Here is a 22,368-nt window from a genome sequence, read left to right on the forward strand (position 1 = left end):
GAAACCAACATGATAAATAGGAACCAGGAAGGCAAGAATGTAATGTCAAGACGCTAGTCAATTGATCTAGTGCTGCACAAATTTTGAGAAAACTAATGGCTGAGAAGAGACCGCTAGCTAGCATCGACAATCACAAAGATAAAGATCTTTCAAAAACCGGTTTCAGTAGAGCACTAAGATTTCAAGGAAGGTGAAAGAACGGAAGCCTTGGAACTCTGAGAGAATAACTTAGGTAAATTGCAAACTGAAGATTTTTTTTTGTTTAAATTTAAACAGAAGATTGTTGAGCACTTCTATGAAGAAGGAAAAAATGTGGGGAAGGAGGAAATGGTGGAGATTGAGGTCACATTTTGGAAAGTTAGTGGAAATGAGGTATTAAACCACTTTTTCAAGGAACTGAAATTAGAAATCAAAATTTTATTTAATCCTCACCCAGCAGATAGGTACTATTATCTCTATTCTAAAAAGGTGAAAACTGAAGTATAATGAGATTAAACAATTATCCATGGTAATAAAGCTAGGAAGCAGCAAAGTTGGGAACTGAATCTATTTGCCACCAAAAGTCAATGATGTTCCTGTGATACCACATAAGCTTTGGATGCAGAGAAGAATGAATCAGTGACCTTGCTATGACTAACAAATTCAAGAATCATCAAAATATTGAGAAGAAACAGTTTAAAAGCCTCAGTGATTAAGTACAAGTTCATCTTGAGGCAACATTGGTTAGAACATTAGCTACAGAATTTAAAACTGAACCATAAAATTTAAACACAAATAGGTTCCAAAGCCAAACTAATAAGACTTACTTCAGTATTTCTTCTCTGCACTGCCTCTGTGTGGCAAAACAAGCTATAGCCCACATTTTTATTTCAACTCCTGTGTGGAACTGTTTTCCTCGCATGTCCCATACTCCATGGCTTGGTGTTGCTACTGTCCGATTCTACAGAAAAAGGAGAAAGAGCAATGTGGCAAAAAAAGAACAAACGCTTTTTCTAAATTCCTAGGAATGCGCTTCTCTCCATACATAGAAACTGCTATGTTTATAATTAAAAAAAAAACAACACTATCAAGAGGTTTTACCCGTCCTCCATACTGGAGCATAGGCGCTGGAAGTACACGTCCGGTTACGTGGGCCATTTCATCTCGAACTTTAAATTGAAACTCCTGAACAAATGGATCTGTTTCATAATTTGCACTTCTTACCTAACAACAGAAAGTTCATAGTTACTTTAAAATTTTTTCCAAATCTCCTGCTTTACTTATTAGAACTCTATTTTTTTTCTTTCACTTTGCCAACAATGTTTTACAATTGGTCTAATTAATGGTGCCCTACTACAGAGCAGAGAATCTGAGCCTGGGGACCACAGATCATAAATGGATTGCAGATAGTCTGTGAAACTGGTAATTCATAAAGAATTTAAATGTATTAGGTTAAAAAAATAAGAATTTCCGGTAGAGCGTCGGCCTAGCGTGCGGAGGACCCGGGTTCGATTCCCGGCCAGGGCACACAGGAGAAGCGCCCATTTGCTTCTCCACCCCTCCGCCGCGCTTTCCTCTCTGTCTCTCTCTTCCCCTCCCGCAGCCAAGGCTCCATTGGAGCAAAGATGGCCCGGGCGCTGGGGATGGCTCTGTGGCCTCTGCCTCAGGCGCTAGAGTGGCTCTGGTCGCAACATGGCGAGCCCAGGATGGGCAGAGCATCGCCCCCTGGTGGGCAGAGCTTTGCCCCATGGTGGACATGCCGGTGGATCCCGGTCGGGCGCATGCGGGAGTCTGTCTGACTGTCTCTCCCTGTTTCCAGCTTCAGAAAAATGAAAAAAAAAAAAAAAAAAAAAGAATTTCAACTATATATTGCCCATTAAAATGGTAATATTATATGATTAAACCTAATAATATTTGGGGAGGTGGTCTAGAGATTGCAAGAGAAAGAAATACCTAAACTTTAAAAGATTAAGAACCTCTAATTAGAGGATCCAGATATATACTATTAAAATCACATAGAATTTAATAGCAAATATTTATAATTATTTTTCCCTTAATTACTATGGCTTTCCCTCCAATTACTTAATTTATAATTACTATACAATTTACTTCAACATTTTCAGTTTAAAAAGTGCCATGTTGCAAAATTTACTTAATGGGGTACAGGTGAGGCAGATAAGAAAGTCAGTATGAAATACAGATTATCATTTTTATATAATATGTCAATATACATCAAGATAAAGAATTTACCATAATTCAGTGTAGACTTGGATATCAGAGTGTAATTCATATTTATGGCATGCTATGTAGTCAGTGTTTTTTCAAAACATATTTACTTGGTCTCAGGGTAAAGGTCAAACAAGGTTACTAACAGAAGGCAATGTTCAACTCTTTGAGTAACAATCCATTAACAAAAACTATATAATCTAAATATGTAAAAAAGAATTTCCCTACAATAAGAAGGAAAAGTTGTTTTCCTAATTAGGCACTGATGTATTATTTCTTCAAGCTTAAGCACCATTCATTTCTGGTGTGTTTCAGTTTATCTCCAAAGTAAGATTATAAAGAATAACAAGAACTTCTATTTACCAAGACTTGCTGAATGATATGGTTGGTGCTGGGTTTTTTTTTTTTTAATTTTTATTTTTTGTATTTTTCTGAAGCTGGAAACAGGGAGGCAGTCAGACAGACTCCCGCATGCGCCCGACCGGGATCCACCCGGCATGCCCACCAGGGGGCGACGCTCTGCCCACCCGGGGCGTTGCTCTGCTGTGAACAGAGCCATTCCAGCGCCTGAGGCAGAGGCCACGGAGCCATCCCCAGCGCCCGGGCCATCTTTGCTCCAATGGAGCCTTGGCTGCAGGAGGGGAAGAGAGAGACAGAGAGGAAGGAGAGGGGGAGGGGTGGAGAAGCAGATGGGCGCTTCTCCTGTGTGCCCTGGCTGGTAATCGAACCCGGGACTCCTGCACGCCAGGCCGACGCTCTACCACTGAGCCAACCGGCCAGGGCCTGGTGCTGTTTTATAATTAATTTTCACACTAGTGTTTTAACTACAAAAGGAGGTTTTTTATAATCTTTATTTTACAGAGGCTAAAACTAAAGCTTAGTAAAATGAAATGACTGGCCTAAAACCATAGTTAAGCAAATAACATAGAATCTGAAACCATGAATGTTCTCATTCTGTATTTCCTACTCTCAATCATAGCACTAGCCTTCCAGATGCTCTAATTATAATAATATAGTAGTAACAGTAAGTGGAGAAACTAGAGTATGAACCTAGAGGTATTCAATTCCAAAGCCAGTACAGTGTACTTTTTGACCACTGTACAATATTGTCTCCTTGAACAGAAAAGCTGTTAAGAAACAAGCTGGAAGTAGTTCTTTTATAGAGATAGTGAGATGTTCTAGTCTCTTAAAGGTTTTAAAATCTTGTCATAGTAGATCAGAGAAGAAAAACCACAATGAGAACCACCTTGTATCTTCCTAATTAAATATCATTTAATGACTTTTATTCACTCCTTATAAAACTATAAGGAAAAAAAGGTCTTTTTTATATAATTGGCTTACAAAATGAAAGAATGAGTTCTGTAAACCTTCCTCAACAATCTTTAAGACCGCTTTTGAAAGTGTTTCTAAGTTGTTTTAGGTAATATTCATATTTCCAGACGTTTTTCCTTCCCTTGGTCAATGTAAATGATATGAAAGAACATAACTTCCAGATGCCTTTTATTTTTCATTTTGCCTTATTACATCAGTTTTATAAAGTGGTACTGATAACTCTCCCTCCCCATTTACAACAACTGGAGAGCTTAGAAACCCTACATTGCCCTGGCCGGTTGGCTCAGCGGTAGAGCGTTGGCCTAGCGTGCGGAGGACCCGGGTTCGATTCCCGGCCAGGGCACATAGGAGAAGCGCCCATTTGCTTCTCCACCCCTCCGCCGTGCCTTCCTCTCTGTCTCTCTCTTCCCCTCCCGTAGCCAAGGCTCCATTGGAGCAAAGATGGCCCGGGCGCTGGGGATGGCTCTGTGGCCTCTGCCCCAGGCACTAGAGTGGCTCTGGTCGCAACATGGTGACACCCAGGAGGGTCGCAACATGGCGACGCCCAGGATGGGCAGAGCATCGCCCCCTGGTGGGCAGAGCGTCGCCCCCTGGTGGGCGTGCCGGGTAGATCCCGGTCGGGCGCATGCGGGAGTCTGTCTGACTGTCTCTCTCTGTTTCCAGCTTCAGAAAAATGCAAAAAAAAAAAAAAAAAAAAAAGAAACCCTACATTGTGAGGGCCATCTTATATTTCTTTATTCATCTTGTAGTTGCCAGGCTGATACTGGGGGCTAAGCAATCCTACGCTGTTAAACCTCTCACTATCACTAATCATGACATCTTGACTTTTCTTCCTTTTACCCTTCTCTTTTAGGTGGAAGGCAATAAAGTTCCAGTTCACTAAATTACAACACAGTTCTGAGAGAATCTGTTCTGTATCTATTAAAGAGTTTGGTATTAAATTAGAAGGATCTAAACCTTTTCATAGAACCCATTAAGGTTTACCTCCAGACTACCACTAGAGTACTTTAATAATCCCTTTTATTTTATTTTATTTTTTTTACTCTGACATCATCTCCAATAATCCCTTTTATTTTTTATTTTTCTTTTTATTTATTTTTTATTTTTTACAGAGACAGAGAGTGAGTCAGAGAGAGAGATAGACAGGGACAGACAGGAACAGAGAGAGATGAGAAACATCAATCATCAGTTTTTTCGTGGTGACATCTTAGTTGTTCATTGATTGCTTTCTCATATGTGCCTTGACTGTAGGCCTTCAGCAGACCAAGTAACCCCTTGCTCGAGCCAGAGACCTTGGGTCCAACCTGGTGAGCTTTTGCTCAAACCAGATGAGCTTGCGCTCAAACTGGTGTCCTCGGGGTCCCGAACCTGGGTCCTCGGCATCCCAGTCTGACGCTCTATCCACTGCGCCACTGCCTGGTCAGGCAATGATCCCTTTTAATTCTGTTAATTCATAAAATGGTAATAAGTTATGATCTTATAAGGATCTGGTTCTTTAGTAGCTCATCCTATGCTATTTTTAATTTCCATTTCTAAAAGGTAAGTACTAACCAATCTGCTAATTTCATCTTGTCTATCTGGTGCAGATCTTGCTGTTGCTTTGATCATAGTGGAAGTCTGATTGTCCGTTAGCTTCTTGATACATCGTTGCCCTGCCACAATATTACAGACCTACAAATAAAAACAAGTTTTGTACTAGATGTATATATCTTTAACTCTCAGTACCAATTACATATGAAGTTAAATTTTAAAATCTGCTTCTTATTAATATATTAAGTAAAAAGTAGTAAACAATACTGCTTTACAGTATGATAATCATTAGGTACATTTGAATAAAAAGGCTGAAAAAAAGTGTACCAAAACGCTATCAGTGGTTACATTTAGAGAGGTAGGATTAAGGATAAATTTTTTTCCACATTATTTTATTACTGAAAATTTAGAATAAAACTTAAAAACAAATTTCCAAAATAAATATGAGCGTATAAAGTCATAGGCCATAGAAGACCACAACAGAATGATGAATAAGAGGATATTAATAAGCAGCCTAAACACATTACTTCTAATGGCAGATATGTATGTTTCTGCTCCTGCCCCACTTGCAGACAGGGAAGGTGTGGGTACTTCAGCTGAAGAGTATACTTTTCTCTGAAATACTGTGCTACTGTTCTCTCCACAGTTTGGCCATTTTCTAACTGTAAAGGAAAGCTGGAAAAAAAAAAGTATATATTATCAATTCTTATATTATGAGCCAGCAAAACTCCCAATCCACTAACTAGAGCGAGCTGCCTCACATCATCTCCTCTGACAACACCAGCTTTTCTTACGTTTGGTGACTGGCAGGCCGTCTTGTTACATTACAAACACGGTATTTCCGTCTCATTGTTCCACAATGAGTCACTTCAACCTTCAGACCTGTTTCCAACAAGAAAAATTGAGGTTACAGAACTATTACATGTAAAATATTTACAGCTATCAAGACTGTTCACTACTATAAAAACTTAAAATCTAAACAGAAAATCTGTGATATAGGCAATGTGATATTAACAAAGGATTTTATATATAACATTGCAAATAAGTTACAATCACCATAGAACTAACTCAGAACATCTCTATCATGTCAAACTCCATGCTTCAAAAAATAGTATCATAAAATTTGCAAAGCCTATACAGATCAAGGGACAAAGTTCTCCATTAATAAAAAATCTTGTTTATAACAAATTCTGGTGTTCATGCTGGGAGAGGGAAGGAGGAATGAAAGGGGAGTTGCAATAATTCTCAACAGTCTATAACCTTCAAAATATGTGATATTTGAAGAGCCCCGCCATCATGTATTGAGTGAAGTACAGAACTTCATAAAGCTCAAGAAGAAAGGCCTTCACAGCTTTTTAAAGCAGAGAGAGAGAGAGAAAAAATCCCACTCCTTTTAACCTAAGTGGAGTGACAATTTTGTTAAAGCACAATATAGTGACACAGCGTTTACTAGTGAATATTAGAAATCAAATGCAACAAAAATAATTCCTGGGGTCAGGTGATCCTTACTTTTTTATGGAAGCACTGACTCCTTTGAGAATCTGACTAAAGCAACAAACTCAGAACAAAGCACAGAATTTAACATGTGATTTTATATGTTCCTGGATCCTTGTAGCCCATCTGTGCACACTAGTGGTTTGATGGTCCCAGCCCTGCTTTATAAAGTGAAGCAATGAACTTTTAAATAATTGGCTGAAATTCTGTGGGATGAGTTTCCTTAAATAGTGCTGTCCAATAGTTATCTGAGATGTTGGAATATTCTATATCCCTGCTAACATGGTAATCACTTAGCACAGCGGTTCTCAACCTGTGGGTTGCGACCCCCACCGGGGTTGCGGCCCACAGGTTGAGAACCGCTGAGTCAGCAATATGTGTTACTGAGTACACAAAATGTAGTTAGTGTGACTATGAAACAGAAAATTAAAAATTTTTTTTCTTTTTTGAATTTTTGTGAAGTGAGAAGCAGGAAGGTGGCAGACAGACTCACTCCCGCATGTCCACCAGAGGGCAATGCTCTGCCCATCTGGGCCTTTGCTCCATAGCAATTGGAGCCATTCTAGTGCCTGAGGCGGAGGCCAAAGCCATTCTAGTGCCTGAGGCGGAGGCCATGGAGCCATCCTCAGCGCCTTGGCCTACTTTGCTCCCATGGCGCCTTGGCTGCAGGAGGGGAAGAGAGAAAGAGATAGATAGAGAGAAAGGGGAAGGGTGGAGAAGCAGATGGATGCTTCTCCTGTGTGCCCTAGCTGGGTATCGAACCCAGGACTTCCACACACTGGGCTGACGCTCTACTGCTGAGCCAACTGGCCAAGGCCGAAATTTAATTTAACTAGTTTAAATTTAATAGTTACATGTGGTTAGTGGCTACCCTATTAGTCAGTGGTTTTGGAGCTACCTAGATAAGAGTTAAATAGATACAGTGGCTACTGCTCAGAGATAAGCAATTCAATTTCTATGGCCTAAACACCAAAGGTGAAAAATCTAAAAAGGGGCAGATGGAGGACTATTTTTAGTTCCCTGCTAATATTTAAAATTACTCTTGTATTACTTCCCTTTTATACCTGTGATTCATGTAGTGCAGTGGTTCTTAACCGGAGGTGATTTTGCCCTCCAGAATACATTTAGTCATGTTTGGAGATTTTTTATTTTTATTTTTCAATTGCAGCTTATATTCAATATTATTCTGTTTTAGTTTCAGGTGTATAGCATAGTGTTTAGACAATCATATACTTTACAAAGCAACACTCCTCTTCCCTCTGATATTTTAAAGTACCCACCTGGCACCATAAATAGTTATTATAATATTTTTGACTGTATTTCTTATGCTGTACTTTACAGACATTTTGACTATCTTAACTGGGGGGGGGGTGCTATTGGCATCTAGTGGATGCTAGATTTAAGAATACTTAGATCCAGGGATGCTGCTAAATATCCTACAATGCACAGGGCAACACTAAGTCCTACCCTGTGGACAAAAAATAATCCAGCCCAAATATCAACAGTGCTACGGTTGAGAAAACCTGCTAAAGTATAACTTATTATCCTATCTAATTACTAACCAAACATAAAGCTCAGTGATAGATATATCAGAAAAAAATTAAGATGTGAAATGAACAGTGTTACTGTATCAGATTGGTATGGGTTTTTCTTGAGTACTCTAATTGAATTAGTGAGAAATAGTTTTTAAATAATTACCTTTATAAAACTAAAATTTCAGATTAGAGCATTTACTATGCCTCTATATTATTAAGGAGGATAGAAAATAAAATATCAAGGGAAAGCCTTAAAAGAAGGAAATACCAAGAATTTGAAGTATCCAAGATGTAAAAATATGATGTTTAGGAGAAAAACACAATAGAAAGTTTAAAACAAATTTTTGTTATCTTACACCACTTAGCAATTTGTTTTCAAGCCTTCCCCTTGAATTAAAATATTTATTAATAAGGTTCTACAAGCCTACTATATGTTTTTACAAAAAATAAATTGGCACTTCTTTACATACAATATTTTATCATACACTACCCCCAATATTTCTGTTTTACTATGATGAATTACTGCACAAAGAAACCACCCTAATATTTAGGAAAAAGTTCCAATGGAACCAAATTAATATACAAAGGAAATTTATTCCTTATAGCACACACTGTATCACTATTGAAAATTTTCATCAAAATCCTCATGCCAGCTAAAAATTAAACCCAAATATAGAGCACAGAACACATAACTGATATTTGGAGTTACTGTGGTAGGAATACACAATGTACTTTAAAGAGCCCTCTTTAAAAAAACAACAACAAACCTTCCTGACTTTGAATGGTGGGAAAAAAATCGTTAGTCAATAAGATCGAACTCAGATTGTTCTACCCCAAATCTAGGGTCAAAGGTTCCTAAGAATTAGACTCAAATCCAGCGGGTAACAAAAGTTGAAATTTTAGAAAATGGACTGCATAATTCTCTGCCCAACCTCCCCAAGCCCTCCATCCAACCAAAAAAAAAAAAAAAAAAAAAAAAAAAAGGCTTTAATAAATCAAATATTTAACCTATAAACTTGGCTTTACCTTCACTATAACATCAACTTTATAATGCTTTCTAGTCATTTTTTCAGTCATTTCTTTGGGCCCCTGAGCAGTTGAAGTTAAGATCGAGTCCATGCTCTTCGGGCAGCAGTTGAATCCTTGTTCTGTACATCTTGTATTTTCTGTGATAAAGTGGTGATATGAGTTGATTGCATAGTTACCGCAAAATAATGTAAGTGACTTCATGATATCAGAGGTGGTAACTAAGCAGCAACTCCACTGGAAATCATGGCATTTAGATGATCACATATTAATGGTGGGTAATGCACTACCTCCCAACAATGCTAACTGTGCAGTTAATACAGATCATGAAAGGATAATGGTATGACTGCAATATAGTAATATATAACATTTTATTATTTTTGTACAATTACTTGATATTAATTAATGCTTATTTTCAAACCAGGAATGATATCCCTTGTAATGTTTCATTATAATGATTACCTCTTTCCTGGTTACTAAATGGCAAAGAATGACTGATTACTGGAGCAAGCAGGATGTACTCAGCTCCTTTTAATCAAAATTGCTCTTCAAAAATCCCTTAAATTGCTGATAAAGTCAGTGTATGTGGGTTTGCATAAAAAACTGTATATGTCTATTTAAATGTATACAGAAATATATATACATATAAAGAGTAATATACAAAATATACATTTTAGAACACTATTAAAATTACTTTTTTGGAAGACCACGTAGAGATAAATTTATATTAGCAAAACATACATAGGATACAACCCCATTGTACAAATTTTAGCTACTAACTAAACAAGGCAAGATCAATGGTCAACTACATAATAGGTTCCAACTCTAGAACAACACATGAAACAGGCTAGCCCCATATCCATAAATTTTCAAAGGAATAAAATATTCTATCATTTCAGGAAAATAAGTGATTATTTTAGAATATGTTTAAAGAATGATTCCAGTTCTGAAGTAACAATGTTTTTGAAATAAGCTTTCTACTTTTAAGAGCATTATAGAAGCATTTCTATTAGCTGGTATTGATATTAATTTCATTACTTGGTACGTCTTTCACTGAAACACTACCTAAGATGTTATGATAATGAACTTAATGCAACATTTTATAACTGATCATTATTTTACTGGTAATGTTAAATAAATATATTTTAATTAAAAATTTTTTAAAATAAGTTTGTTGTACCCGTGAATTTTATAGTTAAGTTGCTCCAAATTCTAATTAATTCACCTTTTATCTCTTTGGTGAATTTTACCCGATGAGAATCAGTCAGAGGTCTTGGTTGCTCATCAATATTATGAATGTCAAGAACTTCACACATGAACTGAATTACAGGTTGTGCTTTGTAGAAGGCAGTGGCAGAAACTAAGAAGAAAAACAAATAGTACAAATTAATATTTCCATAAAAAAAATTCAGAAACAATCTCAGGCTCCATGATAATAAACTAATTATAGAATTAAAATGATCCTTTATGTATACTTATATACATATATAAAAATATCTTCAAAATTAAGCAGTTTCAATTACCTCTGTTTGAAAGACAAGCAAAGAATAGAAAAGCTAACACTATAGTTTTTGTAATCTAACTTGCACCATGGTAATTGAGTCATTATATTCTCTGCTACACATACAGAGAAGTATTCTGGATGTGAGACAAGGTATGTAAAGGGACAAAGAAGGACTGAGCCCCTTAGGAAATGAGAAAGTTATGTATCATCTCTTAAACAATGCTTTCTATGCCACTCCAGACTGTTTAGCTATTCTAGTGAGAACCTTCTCTGTCTTGTACAGATCTGAGAAGACGGCAGTATTAAATGTTATTAGTGTTAATAAATGCAAGCTGTATAAGGGGCAGCTGCCCAAAGTTATCTAGCTACAGTTGCAGTTTTCTAACCGTCAACCAAGGTGATTTCTTAGTCTTGGGTTTTGTAACTGGAAGAGCTTCACCAGTGGTTAGTAGATCACCTTCACACATTTCTTAAACACATACTTACTGACTGCTATTATGTGCTATAAAGATACTAGGTATACAATGAAAAGTAAAACCAAAACAAACAAGCTACATGCTATCTTATTTTTCCACTTAAAAAACATGCCCACTGTTAAGTGTAAACTTTTTATGTAGTGCTCTTTCTTAGTTTAGGATTGTATGTCATCCACAAAATGTCCCTCACCTCTGGAAGAATATTTATCGAGGCTTTAACAGTAGTTATCTCAGGATATATATGGGTATTGAGGCAACTGTGGGTATTTTTTACTTTCCCCTTTTTATCTTTAAATGTTTTTTTTTATAGCGAGCACATATCTTTTCCTCTATTATGGATTCAAATGATATATACAGAGTAAAGACTTCCTCCAGCTTCCAAGTAACCAATGATGGTAGGTATGTATGTATGGATGTATCATGATCTTTTAATATGTACTTACAGACATAAAACATACATATAACTTTTTTACATGAAATAGGATGACAAACGTTCTATGACTTGTTTTATTATTTTTATTTCTGAGTTTTTATATTTTTTTATTCATTTAAGAGAGAGAGAGAGAGAGAGAAGTGGGAGGAGCAGGAAGCATCAACTCCCATATGTGCCTTGACCAGGCAAGCCCAGGGTTTTGAACCAGTGACCTCAGCATTGCAGGTCGATGCTTTATCCAATGCGCCACCACCAGTCAGGCTATTTTTATTTTTGAGAAAGAAAGAGTGAGTGAGATAAGAAACATCAACTTGAAGATGCATTACTTTAGTTGTTCATTGATCACTCCTCATATGTGCCTTGACCAGGGGGCTCAAGTGACCCCTAGCTCAAGCCAGCAACCTTGTGTTCAAGCCGGTGACCGTTGGGTTCCAGACAGCTACCTTGGGATCATGTCCACAATCTCATGCTTAAGCTGGCGACCCTGTACTCAAGCAGAATGAGCCCAAGCTCAAGCCAGTGACCTCAGGGTTTCAAATCTGAGACACCTCAGCATCCAAGGTCAATGCTCTATCCAGTGCCTGACCACCACCGGTCAGGTGCTTATTATTATTATTTTTGAATCAATAATATGTCTTAGAGATATATTCATGTTGTAACATTATAAAAAAGTCTTTTTTAGCGAGCGAGAGAGGGACAGACAGGAAGGGAGAGAGATGAGAAGCATCAATTCTTCATTGTGGAACCTTAGTTGTTCATTGATTGTTTTCTCATATGTGCCTTGACCAGGGGTCCAGCCGAGCCAGTGATCCCATGCTCAAGCCTGCTGAGCCCAGCCTCAAGCTGGCAACCTTGGGGTTTCAAACCTGGGTCCTTAGCATCCCAGACCGATGCTCTATCCACCACGCCACTGCCTGGTCAGGCGTAACATTTTCTTTAATAGTTTCACTTTATTCTACAGTACTAGTGCATAATAATTAAGTAAATATTATTCCCCTCTTAATGAAAAGATACACGTGCTAAAATATTAAAACACTATTCTGGATTTTCTTTTTTCTCATTATCTAACTTATAGATCTATATATTCTAATATAGTACTGTAACATTCTTTATCACAGCTGTGGGGTATATCGTTGAATAGATGTACATCAAGTCCCTAATAATGAACAGTTACATTGATTTTGTGTTTTTACCGACACAAACAATGAATGTCCATGACAAACAGTCCATGAGAGACTGATAAGACTGTATTAGCATTCTGGATATTTTATTGAATTCCATAGTAGTTAAAAAATGTATTCAACACATTCTTCTATTAAAAATGTACATTAAAAAAAAAGGCTTGGCCCTGGCCGGTTGGCTCAGTGGTAGAGCGTCGGCCTGGCATGCGGGAGTCCCGGGTTCGATTCCCGGCCAGGGCACACAGGAGAAGCGCCCATCTGCTTCTCCACCCCTCCCCCTCTCCTTCCTCTCTGTCTCTCTCTTCCCCTCCCGCAGCCAGGGCTCCATTGGAGCAAAGTTTGCACGGGTGCTGAGGATGGCTCTGTGGCCTCTGCCTCAGGCACTGGAATGGCTCTGATTGCGGCAGAGCGATGCCCCAGATGGGCAGAGCACTGCCCCCTGGTGGGCATGCCGGGTGGATCCTGGTCGGGTGCTTGTGGGAGTCTGTCTGACTGTCTCCCCCGTTTCCAACTTCAGGGGGAAAAAAAAAAAAGGCTGGCAGGATACATATCAAATAAACATATTGTTTCTGGGTTAATCTTTAAAAAGTAAATAAAGGAAAATGAACATATGATGAGTAACATACTTATTTTGCCTTTCCTTTAACCATACAGGTTAAGTTTTCTTCATTGGATTATTATACTACTAGCTTTCACATTAGAGTGAAACCAACAAACATTATTTACCCTATTTCACATACTACTAAATATATATATTTTCCCTACTATTCATCCCACTATGCTTCTAATCATTTTACTGTTTATACCATCTTCTCTAGAAGAATGTGGGCATCTGAGGTGACAGTGAAAAAAAACTCTTAAGGCCCTTGGTACATGGCATGGAGCAGGATATCTCTGGCACCCTGGCCTGCCCAGGACCCTTCCCATGGCCCAGCACAGCCATCCACCCCACACTCTGGATACAGGACTATTGTGCAGCCTGTATCCTCTGTGGCGTTACCCAGTTACCAGACTGCATGGCCACCATGGATGTGCCCAGCTTCTGCCCACCTTAGCAGCATCCCAGAAAGCCCTGGAAAGCCAGGCTGGGCAGGAACGCCTCAGAAGATAAATAGGTGAAACATTAACAACCAAAGGAGACAGTGACTCTGATAAATGGTGTGGTTGAAAATAATCTAGATATGGATGGTTTCGGTGCATGTGAAGGAACCGTGGCTTGCTCTGTCACCTCCTCTTTAAAATCACATATACGAGCCTGTGGTGATGCAGTGGATAAAGCATCAACCTGGAACACTGAGGTTGCTGGTTCGAAACACTGGGCTTGCCTGGTCTAGGCACATATGTGAGTTGATGCTTCCTGCTCCTCCCCCCTTCTCTCTCTCTCTCTCTCTCTCTTCTCTAAAATGAATAAATAAAAAAAGTTTTTAAAAAATCACATATATGAGAAATTAGAAGCAATCAGTGATGAAGAGAATGACATGCTTAATCTGTTGAATGGGCTATGGGATAGATCTCAATTGGCTGCCAATCTGAAAAAGTCTATGGACAAAATGACTATTCAGTCTTGGTCGGAGAGCTCAGTAGAGCATCGTTCCAATAAAGGTTGCCAATTTGACTCCCAGTCAGGGCACATACAGGAACAGATTGATGTTTCTGTCTGTCTGTCTCTTCTTTCTTTTCTTTCTTTCTCTGTAATAAATAAATAAAAAATATTTTTAAAAAAATACTATTTGGCCCTGGCTGGTTGGCTCAGTGGATAAGTGTTGGCCTGGCATATGGATGTCCTGGGTTTGACTGCAGGTCAGGGCACACATGAGAAGGGACCATCTGATTTTCTTCCCCTCTCTCTTCCCCTTCTTTTTCTCTTCCCCTCTGGCAGCCAGTGGCTGGATTGGTTCAAGTGTCAGCTGTGGGCGCTAAGGATAGCTCAGATGATTTGAGCATCCGCTCGACAGGGGTTGCCGTGTGGATCCTGGCCTGGGGTTAAGTGGGAATCTATCTCCCGTCTTCTCACTTAAAAAAAAAAAGACCATTCGAGTATCTGATGCAATGGTCAATGTCAGACAATACACTGATATAGGCAAGAACTCCTAAGATAGAATAGAAATATTTTCACAAAAACTTACCTATTTTTATAATTAGTTCTTAATGTAATTAAATGAGAGAATGGATGAATAGGTTTACTATTATTATGACCAGCTTTATTACTTTAATTTACCTTGTAGAACTATTAAGTTTTGTAGTTTGAAAGTATGCAATCTTTACTTTGGTTGTTATAAAAAGCAAATCAAATATTAGAAAATAGTATAATAAAATATTACATATCTTACCTTATGTTTAACAACTTTAGCAAAATGTTCGCACATAAATCATATGCCTACTTGCTTATAAAGTAGGCTCTTTTTTTTTTAGTGACAGAGAGAAAGACAGGAAGGGAGAGAGACAAGAAGTATTAACTCACTGTTGTGGCACTTTAGCTGTTCATTGATTGCTTTCTCATATGTGCCTTGACTGGGGGGCTCCAGCCAAGACAGTGACCTCGTGCTCAAGCCAGTGACCTTGGGCTCAAGCCAGTGACGATGGGGTCATGTCTGTGATCCCGTGCTGAAGCCGGTGAGCCCAAGCTCAAGCCAGAGACTTTGGGGTTTCAAATCTGGGTCCTCAGCATCTCAGGCTGATGCTCCATCCACTGTGCCACTGCCTGGTCAGGCACTTATAATGTAGTTTTAAAAAGGTATTATCTCTGTTAGATATTGGTGAAGGCAGAGATCTAAAATGGCTTGTGTAAGGCCATAAAATGAATTAGAAAATCTGTACTAGAACCTGCATCTTTCCTGACCTGTGGTAGCACAGTGGATAAAAAGCACTGACCTAGAAAGCTGAGGTCGTTGGAGGGGTTGCCTGGTCAAAGCACATGCGGGAGTTGATGCTTCCTGCTCCTCCCACCCCAAAATAAATAAAAAGCAAACAAACAAAAACATCTTGTCAGTACAAGTTCAGATTGAAACCAGAGAAATTATGACTATCTTATTTATAGTAGTAATTAAGTGTGATGTATACAAAAAAACTATTGCTTCATGAACTGATTAATTTCAGACAGTTGTTACCTTATAAATATTTCCAAGCTATCTGGCTAGAGCTATTTCAAAATTTTGAAAATAAGAAAGCTCTTACAAAAGATGAGTTGAGTACATACAGTTGAATTAGGTATGAATTTCAATGAGCAAAGATCTGCTTCTCCATTCCTTGGTTAGATCCTTAACATTTCATAAACCAACATATATATATATATATACTAATATATATATGCATTTATTCCTTTCCCTTTCATAAATTAGCTATTTTTAATTGAAAAATATCAATGTTAAACATTTAAAAAATCTTACAAAATATATCACATTGTATTAAATGAAATATGCATACAATCATTTCCATAGACAATGACTCCCCCAAAGAGCATTAGATAAAATTCAGCATCTTAGCTCATAATCTCACTGTACCAGAATTAGAAGGGACCTTTCTTAATTTGATAAAAGTTTTATCTACCAAAAATCTATGGCAAATTCAACTTCAGTAAATAGGAAGCCCTAGCTAGCACAGTAATCCAAATTAAAAGAAATAAAAGAGAATGAAAAGAGAGGAACAAAATTATTATTCTCTACAAATGACTGTCTACCCTAAAAATCCAATAATCTATAGATATTACAGAATTAATAAGAGTTCAGCAAAGATGCTAGATTTAAGATCAATATATGAAAACAAATTATATTATCATACATTAGCAACCAACTTAAAATGTAATTAAAAAACATTTAGGCCCTGGCCGGTTGGCTCAGTGGTAGAGCGTTGGCCTGGCCTACGGAAATCCCGGGTTCGATTTCCGGCCAGGGCACACAGGAGAGGCGCCCATCTGCCTCTCCACCCCACCCCCTCTCTTTCCTCTCTGTCTCTCTCTTCCCCTCCTGCAGCCGAAGCTCCACTGGAGCAAAAGATAGCCTGGGCGCTGGGGATGGCTCCTTGGCCTCTGCCCCAGGCGCTTGAGTGGCTCTGGTCACGAAAGAGAGAGGCCCTGAATGGGCAGAGCATCGCCCCCTGGTGGGCATGCCGGGTGGATCCCGGTCGGGCACAAGAGGGAGTCTGTCTGACTGCCTCCCCGTTTCCAACTTCAGAAAAATACAACCCCCCCAAAAAAACCCCACATTTAAATCACAACAAAAAACATAAGGTACTTGGAATGAAATTCAAAGATGTATAAGACCTACAGAAGTAATAGGTATCTTTACTACTAAAATATATTACAGAAGATTTAACTAAATTGAGTAATATACCCAATTCATGTAAATTATGCCCAAGTTAATCTGCAAATTCAAAGCAATTTCAATCAAAATATTAACAGGATGGATCCCTGTCAGGTGCATGCGGGAGTCTGTCTGACTGCCTCCCCATTTCCAACTTCAGAAAAATACAAACAAACAATAAGTAAATAAATAAATATTGCCAGTATCCTAGAACCTTATTCCTAGCCCATTCCCAACGCTGACGTCCTCTCTCCCCCCTAAAAGTATCCAAAATCTTGGTTTTTCTGGTAATCACTTCTTTTCTTTATAGATTTACAACATAGCTACAGATCCCAGAATACCAATTAAGTTTTCCTAGTTCTTGAACTTTATGTAACTGAAAACATAAAGCATGTATTCTTTTTGAAACTGTTGTTAAAATTTGTCCCTTAATCACCTATATTAAAATATAGCTAGTTTCTTCACTTTTCACTGCTCTAACACTCTGTTGAAAAAATACACAATTTATCCGTTCTAATGCTGGTGGATGTTTATGTTGGTTCTTTGGTTACCAGAATAATGTCATGACTTTTTTTTTTTTGAGAGAGAGAGAGGGAGAAATATGAGAAGCATCAACTTGTAGTTGTGTTATTCACTTATTGCTTCTCATATGTGCTTTAACTGGGGGGGGGGGGGGTTCAAGCAAGCCAGTGACTTGGGATTCAAGCTAGAGACCTTTGGGCTCAAGCCAGCTACCTCAGGGTTCTGAACCTTGGTTCTCAGTGTCCCAGGTCAACACTCTATCCACTGTACCACCATTGGTCACGCTGAACATTCTTCTAGATGGCCTTTTTGATATACACACACAAATTTCTCTAGTAGAAAAAACTGTATCTAGAACTGTTGAGTCCCGATGGATGTATCTCTAACTTCTCTAGGCGATGTCAAACACTTCCAAAGTGGTTTTAACAATCAACTCTCTCCTAAGCATTGTGTAAGTCACTGTTGTGCCAAATTCTCAACAACTGTTAGTATTGTCAGACTTTTAACATTTCTGGTGGGTGAGTAGTAATCTCATTAAAAAAAACCCAGTTCTGCCTGACCTGTGGTGGCGCAGTGGGATAAAGCGTCGACCTGGAAATGCTGAGGTCGCCGGTTCGAAACCCTGGGCTTGCCTGGTCAAGGCACATATGGGAGTTGATGCTTCCAGCTCCTCCCCCCCTTCTCTCTCTCTCCCTCTCCTCTCTCTCTCTCCCTCTCTAAAAAAACAAAAAAAAACAAAAACAAACAAACAAACAAACAAAAACCCAGTTCTGAGGTACAATTTACACACAGTAAAATGCATCTTAAATGTAAAATTCAATGATTTTGATAAGTGTATATACATCTATGCTAATACCACCCCGATTAAGACAGAACACTAATATCACCCCAAAATATACATACTTTCCTGCCCCAATGTACATCAGCCCCAGATAACCACTTATCTGATTGCTTCCAGAATAGACCAACTGATTCCAGAATTTTATATAAATAGAATTATACTATATATAGCATTTTATATATGGCTTCTTTTGAAATTTTAGCTAAGATACATAAATTAGTTCTTTTTAATAGCTGGGTAGTATTTTATTGTACAAATATATCACAACTTGTTTCTCCATTTCCCTGTTTTGTTGGACAATTGGGCTGTTTTCAGTTCCTAGTTATTATGAACATGCACACATAAATGAACAAATCTTTGTATCTATATATCATTTCTTTTGGGGGAAAGACATAGGAACAGAATTGGTGGGACATATGGCAAGGGAATGTTTAACTTTAAAATATGCCAAAATATTTCTCAAAGTAGATGTGCAATTTTACATTCCTATCATTTCCAGTTGCTCTACTTGGTATCACCAGTCTTTTAAATTTAGCCAAACTATTGGGTGTGAAGTGATACCTTATTATGATCCTTACTGGCATTTCCCAGTGACCAGTGATGATTAGCATCTTCTCAAGTGATTACTGGCCATTCACATATTTCCTTTTGAAAAGTGTCTGCTTTTGACTTTTTTTTTTTTTTAAGGTGAGAGGAGAGGAGATAGTGAGGCAGACTCCTGCAATGTGCACTGACCAGGATCCACCTGGCAACCCCATCTAGGATGGATGTTTGAATACCGAGCTATTTTTAGCACCTGAGGCTGATGTACTCTAATGGAGCTATCCTCAGTGCCCGAGAAGAGGGACAGAAGAGGGGGCAGAGAACAGATGGTCACTTCTCTTGTGTGCCCTGACTGGGAATGGAACCAGGGATGTCCATAGGCTGGGCTGATGCTCTATCCACTGAGCAACTGAGCAGGGCCTGCTTTTGACTAGTTTTAAAAATGGTCTGAGTTATGTATTTTTTATATATTCTGGATACAAGTTTTTTTGTTCAGATATATGTTTTGCAAATGTTTTCTCCTGAAAGTAGCTTGCCTTTTCATATTCTTACTAGGTGTTCTTAGGAGAGGATTTTCTTTCTTTCTTCCTTTTTTTTTTTTTTTTTTGAGAGATAGGATAGAGAGAGAGAAAGGGGGTAGGGGAAAGCAAGAAGCATCAATTCATAGTAGTTGCTTCTCGTTTGTGTCTTGACCAGGCAAACCCAGGGTTTCGAACCGACAATGTCAGCATTCCAGGTCAGTGCTTTATCCATTGCTCCACCACAGGTCAGGCAAGAGGGTTTTCATTTAGATGAAGTGTCTAACATACATATGAAGAAATCTGCCTACTCCAAGGACATGAACATTTTTCCTGTTTTCTTAGAAATTTCCCAGTGTTAGATTTTATGTTTTGGACTGTGATAATACTTTGAATTTTTAAGTATGGTGTGAAATAGGGGTTAATATTTTTTTCATACAAATATCCAGTTGTTCTAGAATCATTTGAGAAGACTATCCTTTCCCATTGAACTATGTTAGCCTCTTTGTCAAATATCAATCAACCATGAGTGAATCTACATTGGTCACAAAAATTAGGGGATATTTTGTTGCTTCATATTCACTTTAAAATATCCCCTAATATTTGTGAGCAGTATATTTCTTTAGCTATTCTTTTTTTTTTTTTTTTTTTTTCATTTTTCTGAAGCTGGAAACAGGGAGAGACAGTCAGACAGACTCCTACATGCGCCCGACCCGGATCCACCCGGCACGCCCACCAGGGGCGGTGCTCTGCCCCCCAGGGGGCGATGCTCTGCCCATCCTGGGCGTCGCCATATTGCGACCAGAGCCACTCTAGCGCCTGAGGCAGAGGCCACAGAGCCATGCCCAGCGCCCGGGCCATCTTGGCTCCAATGGAGCCTTGGCTGCGGGAGGGGAAGAGAGAGACAGAGAGGAAAGCGCGGCGGAGGGGTGGAGAAGCAAAAGGGCGCTTCTCCTATGTGCCCTGGCCAGGAATCGAACCCAGGTCCTCCGCACGCTAGGCCGACGCTCTACCGCTGAGCCAACCGGCCAGGGCTCTTTAGCTATTCTAATTGCTTCTCAGCCTTTTGGCTATGATTAAGTGTTGTTATCTGTAGCTACTCTGTAACTTGATTTATATACCCATCTTTACCCCACTTTCAAACTTTTTTTTTTTAGCAATACACACACAAAGGGAGAGAGATGAGAAGAATCAACTTGTAGAGTTGGGGCACTTTAGTTGTTCACTGATTGTTCCTCATACATGCCTTGACCTGGGGGTTCCAGTGAAGTCAGTGACTTCTTGCTCAAGGCAGTAACCCTGGGTTCAAGCCAGTGACCTCTGCCCTCAAGGCAGTGACCTTTGGATTTAAGCCTACAACATGGGATCATATTTATGATCCCACACTCAAGCCAGCGACCCTGCGCTCAAGTAGGGTGAGCCCATGCTCAAGCTGGTGACCTCAGGGTTTTAAATCTGGGTTCTTAGTGTCCCAAGTTGAGGCTTTATCCACTGCGCCACCACTGGTCAGGCGTACTTTCATACTTTTTTTTTACTACTGTACTGTAGCTTTAAAGCATATCTTGAAATCAGGTAGTATAAATTCTCCAAATCTGTTTTTTTTTTCTTTTCTGTATTTTTCTAAAGCTGGAACCGGGGAGGCAGTCAGACAGACTCCCGCATGCACCCGACCGGGAACCAACTGGCATGCCCACCAGGAGGCGATGCTCTGCCCATCCGGGGTGTTGCTCTGTTGCAACCAGAGCCACTCTAGCGCCTGAGGCAGAGGCCATGGGGCCATCCCCAGCGCCCGGGCCATCTTTTTGCTCCAATGGAGCCTCGGCTGTGGGAGGGGAAGAGAGAGACAGAGAGGAAGGAGAGGGGGAGGGGTGGAGAAGCAGATGGGCGCTTCTCCTGTGTGCCCTGGCCAGGAATTGAACCCGGGACTCCTGCACGCCAGGCCGACGCTCTACCACTGAGCCAACCAGCCAGGGCTCCAAATCTGTTCTTCAAGATGGTTTTGGTTATTTTAGTTTTTTTTGTATTTCCACACTAATCTTAAGAATCAGCTTGTCAATTCATATTTTTAAAAATATGAGATTTTGAGCCTGACCAGGCAGTGGCGCAGTGGATAGAGCGTTGGACTGGGATGAGGAAGGATCAAGGTTCGAGACCCCAAGATTGCCAGCTTGAGCGCGGGTTCAGCTGGTTTGAGCAAAGCTCACCAGCTTGGACCCAAGGTCGCTGGCTCAAGCAAGGGATTACTTGGTCTGCTGTAGCCCCATGGTCAAGGCACATATGAGAAAGCAATCAATGAACAACTAAGGTGTTGCAACAAAAAACTGATGATTGATGTCTCTCATCTCTCTCCATTCCTGTCTCTGTCCCTATCTATCCCTCTCTCTGACTCTGTCTCTGTAAAAAAAAAACAAAACAAAACAAGATTTTGAGATTGTGTTGAATCTATAGATTAATTTGAGGAGAATGAATATCTTAATTGTTTGAGTCTTCTGGTCCAAAAACATGGTATTTGTTTATTTTTATCTTTCTTAGTAATGTTTAGAGCTTTCAATATAGAGGCCTTGTGCACATCTCTTTAAATCTGTTCATAAATATATTTTTTCATATTATAAACGATACATGCATTTTTCATATTCCCAATTACTGAATACTTGTATTATTTCTTGTAATATTGCTAGTGTTAATTTTGTTTATGCAACTAGTATCTTGTGACCTTGCTAAATTTCATCTATTAATTCTAATGGGGGTTTCTTTTTGGTAGATTTTTCAGGATTTGATATGTAGACAATTATGTCTTTTGTAAAAGTATATATTTCTTCCTTCATAATACTTATTTGCCTTTATTTTTCCTGCCTCACTGCACTGGTCTGGACCTCCAGTAAAATACTGAAAAAAAGCCTGACCAGGCGGTGGCGCAGTGGGTAGAGCGT

General features: G+C 39.1%; 1 protein-coding gene across 1 annotated transcript in view; it reads right to left on the minus strand.

Moving 5' to 3' along the window:
* Positions 1 to 22,368, minus strand: part of AGO3 (argonaute RISC catalytic component 3) — a 136,032-nt gene that overhangs the window by 42,351 nt on the left and 71,313 nt on the right. Inside the window, exons 6-11 of the mRNA XM_066269661.1 lie at positions 10,348 to 10,482; positions 5,862 to 5,949; positions 5,595 to 5,742; positions 5,089 to 5,208; positions 1,081 to 1,203; positions 807 to 940 (exon numbers count right to left, since the gene is read on the minus strand). Of these exons, the coding sequence (XP_066125758.1) occupies positions 807 to 940; positions 1,081 to 1,203; positions 5,089 to 5,208; positions 5,595 to 5,742; positions 5,862 to 5,949; positions 10,348 to 10,482 (748 nt within the window). The remainder of the gene's footprint in view (positions 1 to 806; positions 941 to 1,080; positions 1,204 to 5,088; positions 5,209 to 5,594; positions 5,743 to 5,861; positions 5,950 to 10,347; positions 10,483 to 22,368) is intronic.

This window comes from Saccopteryx bilineata, chromosome 3 (genome assembly GCF_036850765.1).
Source record: "Saccopteryx bilineata isolate mSacBil1 chromosome 3, mSacBil1_pri_phased_curated, whole genome shotgun sequence".
Taxonomy (NCBI): domain Eukaryota; kingdom Metazoa; phylum Chordata; class Mammalia; order Chiroptera; family Emballonuridae; genus Saccopteryx; species Saccopteryx bilineata.